The 9235-nt window shown below is 32.0% G+C and overlaps 1 protein-coding gene across 2 annotated transcripts; it reads right to left on the reverse strand.

Annotated features, from left to right (window-relative positions):
* Positions 1 to 5208: 5208 nt before the first annotated feature.
* LOC106313307 (cleft lip and palate transmembrane protein 1 homolog) lies at positions 5209 to 8231 on the reverse strand. Of its 2 annotated transcripts, none has more exons than XM_013751092.1 (12): positions 7936 to 8231; positions 7712 to 7858; positions 7529 to 7643; positions 7349 to 7443; positions 7146 to 7249; positions 6980 to 7017; positions 6626 to 6861; positions 6446 to 6539; positions 6171 to 6361; positions 5864 to 6083; positions 5586 to 5753; positions 5209 to 5467 (listed from the first exon to the last, which is right to left on the reverse strand). In XM_013751092.1, the coding sequence occupies exons 1-12, from the start codon at positions 8161 to 8163 to the stop codon at positions 5322 to 5324; spliced, it is 1782 nt and encodes a 593-aa protein (XP_013606546.1). In that variant the 5' UTR covers positions 8164 to 8231; the 3' UTR covers positions 5209 to 5321. The 2 variants fall into 2 exon arrangements, with proteins under 2 accessions (XP_013606546.1, XP_013606545.1); XM_013751091.1 differs by having other exon boundaries at positions 7146 to 7258.
* Positions 8232 to 9235: the final 1004 nt, after the last annotated feature.

Raw genomic sequence — 9235 nt, forward strand, 5'->3', positions numbered from 1 at the left:
GAAGTTTTACTAAATTAATTGATAAAAAAATTATAACGGTTCCCTTATACCATGAAAAAAATCTTAAAATACAATAATACAAATTTAGAATGTGGTTAGAATTTTTAAAACAACACTAAAGATTATAGGTTTCAGTATATAAAACATTTACCAAAAACTCAATAGTTACGTAGGGGTTAACACATAGATTTTGAAAAAATTTCAAAAAATACGAAAATATTGTTTTAATGCATAGTTGCATCCTTCAATAACATATGATGATGTTCAAAGAGGTTTGGAGCCTTTGTTGTCTCATTTTTTCAACAAAATAGTGATTTTAAAGTGGTTATTTCATCGATTTAGGGAGTATTATGAAGTCTTACTAAATTAAGCGATAAACAAATTATAACTCCCTTATAACATGAAAAAAAATCTTAAAATACATTAATACAAATGTAGAATGTGGTTAGAAATTTTTAAACAACACTAAAGAATATAGGCTTCATTATATAAAGTATTTACCAAAAACTCAATATTTTCTTACGGTTAACACAAAGATTTTGAGAAAATTTCAAAAATACGACAATATTGTTTTAATGCATAGTTGCATCTTCCACTAACATATGATGATGATCAAAGAGGTTTGGAGTGTTTGTTGTATCCGTTTTTCAAAAAAATAGTGATTTTATAGTGGTTATTCCATCGATTTAGGGAGAATTATGAAGTTTTACTAAATTAATTGATAACAAAATTATAACGATTTCCTTATACCATGAAAACGAGCTTAAAATACATTAATACAAATGTAGAATGTGGTTAGAAATTTTAAAACAACACTAAAGATTATAGGTTTCAGTATATAAAACATTTACCAAAAACTCAATATTTTCGTAGGGGTTAACACATAGATTTTGAGAAAATTTCAACAAAATACGAAGAATATTATTTTAGTGCATAGTTGCATCCTCCACTAATATATGAAGATGTTCAAAGAGGTTTGCACCCTTTGCTGTCTCCTTTTTTCAACAAAATAATGATTTTATAGTGGTTATTCCATATATTTAGGGAGTATTATGATGTTTTACTAAATTAATTGATACATAAATTATAACGGTTCCCTTATACCTTGAAAAAAATCTTAAAATACGTTAACACAAATGAAGAATGTGGTTAGAAATTTTAAAACAACACTAAAGATTATATGCTTTAGTATATAAAACATTTACCAAAACCTCAATATTTTCGTAGGGGATTAACACCTAGATTTTGAGAAAATTTCGAAAAATACGACGATATTGTTTTAATGCATAGTTGCATCCTCCACTAACATATGATGATGTTGAAAGAGGTTTGGAGTGTTTGTTGTCTCCGTTTTTCAAGCAAATAGTGACTTTATCGTGATCTTATAGTGGTTATTCCTAAAAAAATTATAATGATTCTCTTATACCATGAAAACGAGCTTAAAATACATTAATACAAATGTAGAATATGGTTAGAAATTTTAAAACAACACTAAAGATTATATGCTTCAATATATAAAATATTTACCAAAAACTCAATATTTTCGTAGGGGTTAACAGTTAGATTTTGAGAAAATTTCAACAAAATACGAAAAATATTGTTTTAGTGCACAGTTGCATCTTCCACTAACATATGATGATATTCAAAGAGGTTTGCAGCCTTTGTTGTTTCCTTTTTTTTAACAAAATAGTGATTTTATAGCGGTTATTCCATCTATTTAGGGAGTATTATAACGGCTCCCTTATACCATGAAAAAAATCTTAAAATACATTAATACAAATGTAGAATGTGGTTGGAAATTTTAAAATTACAAGAAAGATTATAGGCTTCAGTATATAAAACATTTACCAAAAACTCAATATTTTTGTAGGGGTTAACACACAGATTTTGAGAAAATTTCAAAAAATACGACAATATTGTTTTAATGCATAGTTTCATCGTACACTAACATATGATGATGTTCAAAGAAGTTTGGAGCCTTCGTTGTCTCCGTTTTTCAACAAAATATTGATTTTATAATGGTTACTCCATCTATTTAGGGAGTATCCGAACAATTCAATATTTTCGTAGGGGTTAGTTAACAAATAGATTTTGAGGAAAATTTAAAAATATGAAAAAATGTTTTAATGCATAGTTGCATCCTTCACTAACATATGATGAAGTTCAAATAGGTTTGGAACCTTTGTTGTCTCCGTTTTTCTAGAAAATAGCGATTTTATAGTGGTTAGTCCACCACTTTAGGGAGTATTATGAAGTTTTACTAAATTAATTGACAAAAAATTAAAACGATGCCCATGTTCCATGAAAAATAGATTAATAAACATTAATAAAAATTTATAATGTGTTTAGAAATTTTAAAACAACACTAAAGATTATAGGCTTCAGTATATAAAACAGTTACCAAAAACTCAATATTTTCGTAGGGGGTTATTAACACACAGATTTTGAAAAAATTTCAAAAAATACGACAATATTGTTTTAATGCGTTGTTGCATCCTTGACTAACATATGATGATGTTCAAAGAGGTTTGGAGCCTTTGTTGTCTCTTTTTTTCAACAAAATAATGATTTGTAATGGTTATTCCGTCTATTTAGTGAGTATTATGAAGTTTTATTAAATTAATTGATAAAAAAATTATAACGGTTCCCTTATACCATGAGAAAAATCTTAAAATACATTAATACAAATCTAGAGAATAGCGATTTTATAGTGGTTAGTCCACCAATTTAGGGAGTTTTATGAAGTTTTACTAAATTAACTGACAAAAAATTAAAACGATGACCCTGTACTATGAAAGAGAGTTTAATAGACATTAATACAAATTTAGAATGTGTTTTGATATTTTAAAACAACACTAAAGATCATAGGCTTCAGTATATATAGCATTACCGAAAAATTTAATATTTTAGTCAGGGTTAACGCATAGATTTTGAGAAGAATTCAAAAATATGAAAAATACTGTTTTAATGCATAGTTGCATCTTTGACTAACATATTAGTAAGTTCAAAGAGGTATGAAACTTTTGTTGTCTCCGTTTCTCTAGGAAAAAACGATTTTATAGTTGTTAATCCACCAATTTAGAGAGCATTATGAAGCTTTACTAAATTAATTGACAAAAAAATAAAACGATGCCCATGTACCATGAAAGAGAGTTTAAAATACATTTATACAAATATAGAATGTGTTTAGAAATTTTAAAACAACACTAAAGATCATAGGCTTCAGTATATAGAGCATTTACCGAAAAATTTACACATAGATTTTGAGAAAAATTCAAAAATATGAAAATACTGTTTTAACGCATAGTTGCATCATTTACTAACATACGAAGAAGTTCAAAGAGGTTTGGAACTTTTGTTGTCTCCGTTTCTCCAGAAAAAACGATTTTATAGTAGTTAGTCCACCAATTTAGAGAGTATTAAGAACTTTTACTAAATTAATTGACAAAAAATTAAAAAGATGTCCATGTACCATGAAAGAGATTTTAATAAATATTAATAAAAATCTATAATGTGTTTAAAAATTTTAAAACAACACTAAAGTTCATAGGCTTCATTATATAGAGAATTTACCGAAAAACTCAATATTTTCGTATGGGTTAACACATAGATTTTAAGAAGAATTCAAAAATATGAAAATATTGTTTTAATGCATAGTTGAATCATTAACTAACATATTATGAAGTTCAAAGAGGTTTGAAACTTTTGTTGTCTCCATTTCTCTAGAAAAAAACGATCTTATAGTGGTTAGTCCACCAATTTAGAGAGTATTATGAAGCTTTACTAAATTAATTGACAAATAATTAAAATGATGCCAATGTACCATGAAAGAGAGTTTAATAAATATTAATGCAAATGTAGAATGTGTTTAAAAATTTTAAACAATACTAAAGATCATAGGATTCATTATATAGAGCATTTACCGAAATATTTAATATTTTCGTAGCGGTTAACACATAGATTTTGAGAAAAATTCAAAAATATAAAAATATTGTTTTAATGCATAGTTGCATCTTTTACTAACCTATGAAGAATTTCAAAGAGGTTTGGAACTTTTGATGTCTCCGTTTCTCTAGAAAAAAACGATTTTATATTGGTTAGTCTACCAATTTAGAGAGTATTATGAAGCTTTACTAAATTAATTGACAAATAATTAAAACGATGCCAATGTACCATGAAAGAGAGTTTAATAAATATTAATACAAATGTAGAATGTGTCTAAAAATTTTAAAACAATACTAAATATCATAGGATTCATTATATAGAGCATTTACCGAAATATTTAATATTTTCATTGGGGTTAACACGTAGATTTTGAGAAAAATTCAAAAATATGAAAATACTGTTTTAATGCATAGTTGCATCCTTTATTAACCTATGAAGAAGTTCAAAGAGGTTTGGAACTTTTGTTGTCTCCGTTTCTCTAGAAAAAAAACTATTTTATAGTGGTTAGTCCACCAATTTAGAGAGTATTATTAATTTTTACTAAATTAATTGACAAAAAATTAAAAAAGATGCCCATGTACCGAAAGAGAGTTTAATAAATATTAATAAAAATCTATAATGTGTTTAGAAATTTTAAAACAACACTAAAGCATTTACCGAAAAAATCAATATTTTCGTAGGGGTTACTTTGAGAAAAATTCAAAAATTCAAAAATATTGTTTTAATGCATAGTTGCATCATTCACTAACATATTATGAAGTTCAATGAGGTTTGGAACTTTTGTTGTCTCCTCCGTTTTTCTAGAAAAAACGATTTTATAGTTGTTAGTCCACCAATTTAGAGAATATTATGAAGTTTTACTGAATTAATTGACAAAAAAATTAAAACGATGTTCATGTACCATGAAAGAAAGTTTAATATACATTTATACAAATGTAGAATGTGTTTGAAAATTTTAAAACAACACTAAAGATCATAGGCTTCAGTATATGGAGTATTTACCGAAAAATTCAATATTTTCGTAGGAGTTAGTTAACACATAGATTTTGAAAAAAAATTCAAAAATATGAAAATATTGTTTTAATGCATAGTTATATATTTCACTAAGATGCGATGAAATTCAAAGAAGTTTGAAACTTTTGCTGTCTTCATTTCTCTAGAATAAAAAACCATTTTATAATGATTAATCCACTAATTTAGAGATAATGAAGAAATTTCGATTGCTGGTTGCAACCGCCGCGATAACGAAGCGCTAAAGTCATATGATTAAAGATTTTTTAAAATAAACTTTTATCTTTTATATATCCTAAAACAAAACTTCTAAGGCAGAACCAAGAAATTAAAACTGATTTGGAAAAATAAAAAAAAGCTTATTTTTAGTTTGTTTTCTTGTCATCTTCTTGGTCAGTGATCTTCTTCGGATCCGCAGAATCATCCTCACCTCCAAAACCAAACTCGTTGACACGTGTTTTGTCCACAGGATAAACCCATCTCTGGTACAAGTATATCAAGAAAATTACATCTGCAACAAAACAAAGACAACACCAGATTTAGATCATTATCATTTTTTGTCACTTCCAAAACAATCTAAAGAGGCATGAATCAACAATCTCAGAGAAAGACCGATTCCTATTATTTACCATCTCGGAAGACAGAGAGACGGTGCAGCATTGGCATTTTGATGACAAAGGCAAAGAGATCGTCGATGATGGTGTTGAGGAACTTATAAGTCATCTGCCTCCATGGTAGATGCGCTACTGACTTTAGCTTATAGTTGATGAACAATTGAGGACACATCATTATAAAACCTGCAAATACAAAACAAAACAAAAAACACATTGATTCCCGCTCAAAGGAAATCATTCACACGACAGTTGTTTGAGCTGTGGTTTAAGAGAATTTTGGGAACTTTTTATACCAAACATGTAGACGCAGCTCGTTAGTGAAGATAGTATCCATGAGTACCAGCTCTTGTGGCGTTCGTAGGCTAGTGAATATATGGCGAATCCAGCGACAAGGAGGAGCAGCACATAGGATAAGAATTTAATGGCCATATCATCATACTCCTTGGTTTTGTTTCTCGCATAGGATTCACGATCGTGGAACCTCAATCTTGGAATCATTCCACTTCTATCAACCTAAAAATTTGAAATATTTGCCACAGTTTTATACAAATATCAAATTGGAAGCGTCACTTGCTGATTTTTCTAGTTAGATGTACCTACCTCTATGCGCATGGCTTTTCCTATTTTCCAGAACTCAATGCAGACGCCAACTCCAGAACTAGCCAGTATCATCCATGAAGTGTCGTTGTCAAGCAGGTAGAGGAAGATGATGAACTGACAGATGAAGTTCAGTACAACAGACTTTGCAGACAGTCCTTCCATAGATTTGTTCTTGTTCCAAAACTGGATATCTACAGGGAAAGCAACAGAGACATTAGATAAGCTATAATACCAATAAGCATTTTAGGAGAGTGACTGTTCTATTTGGCGTTTACCGTTTTTGAATGCAAGGAAGTCAAATACAGAATGCAGCATCGAAACACACATTGTGATGCCCAACAGATAAGGATTGCCTTCCAGAAACACCCTCTGCAAGTATATCACACTCAAATCTAAGTATATATAATAAGACATGAAGCTAGCTAACTGAGCATAAAGGAACAGAATCTACCTACCTTTAGTTCGTCAGATTCACCATCAAGCATGCTGCCGTAGCTACGATGAACCTGGAAAGACTGTTCAATCTGCTCAAATAGCTGCCACTTTGTCATGCTAATGGGGCTTACTTCAATGTTAAGTGGCAGCTCTGAGACTGTCTCGTTGATTGCAATCAGCTTGTCCCTTAGCAGCCAAAACTCGTTGAAGAAAACTATAGGGTAGTAGTTTACTGTAGTAGGTTCTACTTGTATGTCTGCCAATAAAGTTAAGGAATACAAAAAAAAAGAAAATGGCATGGAAGATGAAACAAGTGCATAGAGAGTTGTCTAAAAACTTAAAGTAATAATCTGCCAAAAGAAACGGAAGGATACAAGGAGCAATGTTTGGTGGTACACCGTGCTGTGGATAGCTGCAAGGAAATTGAAGACAATTAGCAAAAAGTCTTATGAAATTCATCGAAAGAAGTGAGCTCAAAGGAAAAGAAAGCATGCCATAAATCGATTATTCATCTACCAATAACCAGAAGGAACTACTTACCGAGTAAAGTCATCGACTAGGTTAATGGTGACATTAGGTTTCCAGTAAGATATCCATTCAACAGGGCCCTCATCCTTCACTTCGGAGTCATGCCCATCAACGCCCTGCGAAGTCTGCTTTGTGTTGTTAGTTCATAAGAATGTGTGCGCCATAACACAGGCTTCATTACAGGCCTAAACTATACATAATAACCATAAGCACACCTCAACTTGTGCATTGGATTCAGCAGAGTCTTTAGGATTTCCCAAAAGACTCTTCTTCTTATCTGCTTTTCGCTTTGGCAAGTAAGTCGCAACAGCTGAAAACAGTAAAAAAAAAACAGAGGTTGGTACTTGAATCTAACTACCAACTCTTTATTATTAAAAGAGGTCGTTGAGTCTTACGATGTGTCCTGCCAAAGCAATTAAGAGGCTGATACTCAGGATCGTTAGGATCAATAGGAAAACCAGATCGAGCAAAGAAGACATGAGCATAGAGACTCCCATTATTCTTCAGTGCCTGCAAACAACAAAACACCCTCAACACAACTGACACAACATATGAAGAAACACAAATATATCTATTACCTCGGATGGATAATACTTCATTGACAAGGTTCTAGTGCTCTCTGGCTTCCACACAGCGTAAGGTATGTTGGTCTCGTGCCAAACAAGCGCACCATCATTCCCAAAGTCACTGAATTTATCATTCTCCGATAGATAAAACCACATATCCTGTTGTCAAAAACAAACACTTTAGACCTAAGGCGAGCGAAATAGAGAAAGCAATCGACTTGAAGAGACCCAATTACCAAGGGCTCGCCTTTCTGAAAGAGATTGGACATGAGATGAGGCGGAGGCTTAGAAGGATCAACAGGTTTCTGTTTCGGCGAGAAGAACTTCGAAGCGAAGTAGCAGAAGACGGCGATTCTTATGATTCCCGTTATCGTCTGCCCGAACCCACCACCTGCTTGTCGTTGCTGCTGCGGCTGAGCATCACCGCCCGCCGCCGCTGTTTCACCTGCTGCCGGCGGAGCCATATTCGGGGAAGAGAAGAGATGCTTTCCCGAATCAAAGCTGTTAACTTTACTGACGAGATGTGTAAAGCAGAGGAGAGTCTAGAGAGAGATACCTAATAAGGACGTTATACGAAATAAATAGTTTATTTGCATAAAAGGACCTCAATAATTTATTTTATTCTTATTTTACCCCGTTAGTAGTCGAATTTTCATAATTTAACCTTACTCTGTTCAGCTATAATTTAACCTTGCTTGCTTTTATGAAACTGAGCGGAGACATAAGGAACTTGATAAAGACTGTTTCTTTTCTAGTGTCCCTATGCCTCTATCACATTTATTCTTTGCTTGTGTGTCGATTGTTAGAAATTTTTTGAAGTAAATTTTTTTTTTTTTTCTTTGCCTATCAAGTGTTTGTGGAAATGTCTGATCCAAATTCTGTAGCGTGGATTTTCTTGATAAACGGCTGTTACTGGGATAGTTTTAGGACAGTTTTTTTCGGACTTGGTAGCTTAATGGTTCGTATCTATGCTGAAAGTTGTTATCCTAATGAAGCCATTGATGTTTTCCGTGAGATACAAGCAAGATGAATGAGGCCCAACGCTGTGACAGTCATGAATCTCCTTCCTGTGTGTTCGCAGTTATATTATCAGAGGCGGAGTTATTGATATCCACCTGAAGGGAACTCTACTAGACGTATATGCCAAATGTGGCAGCTTGAAGAACGCGTATTCTGTTTTCCACTCAGATGGTCATAGAGATCTGGTTATGTTCACTGCTGTGTACGGTATGGGTAAGGAAGCACTTATGATCTACTCTCTTATGATGGACTTGGGGATTAAGCCTGATCATGTTTTCATAGCTACTCTGTTGACTGCATGCTGTCACGCTTGGTTAATACAAGATGGATTGCAAATATTCGACTCAATAAGGACTGTTTACTGTAATGAAACCTACTGTTGGGAATATTACCCAATATCGATGAGATGAAGATGGTATTAGACAACTAGAAAATTTAAGAAGAAGACTCTTAATATTTAGGAAAGGGTTTACTACAAAGATTTTGTTTTTGGAAACTCTCTCTTACAAATATTTT

Source organism: Brassica oleracea, chromosome C9, assembly GCF_000695525.1.
Source record: "Brassica oleracea var. oleracea cultivar TO1000 chromosome C9, BOL, whole genome shotgun sequence".
Taxonomy (NCBI): Eukaryota; Viridiplantae; Streptophyta; class Magnoliopsida; order Brassicales; family Brassicaceae; genus Brassica; species Brassica oleracea.

What these genes read in the sequence shown, in the direction of transcription:
- LOC106313307 (XM_013751091.1), bottom strand. Translation starts at nt 8,163, where the DNA reads ATGGCTCCGCCGGCAGCAGGTGAAACAGCGGCGGCGGGCGGTGATGCT. An exon ending in TTGCTTTGGCAGGACACATC is followed by an intron (nt 7,444 to 7,528) that starts GTAAGACTCAAC and finishes TACTGTTTTCAG; the next exon opens with CTGTTGCGACTTACTTGCCA. An exon ending in GTGAATCTGACGAACTAAAG is followed by an intron (nt 6,540 to 6,625) that starts GTAGGTAGATTC and finishes ATATACTTGCAG; the next exon opens with AGGGTGTTTCTGGAAGGCAA.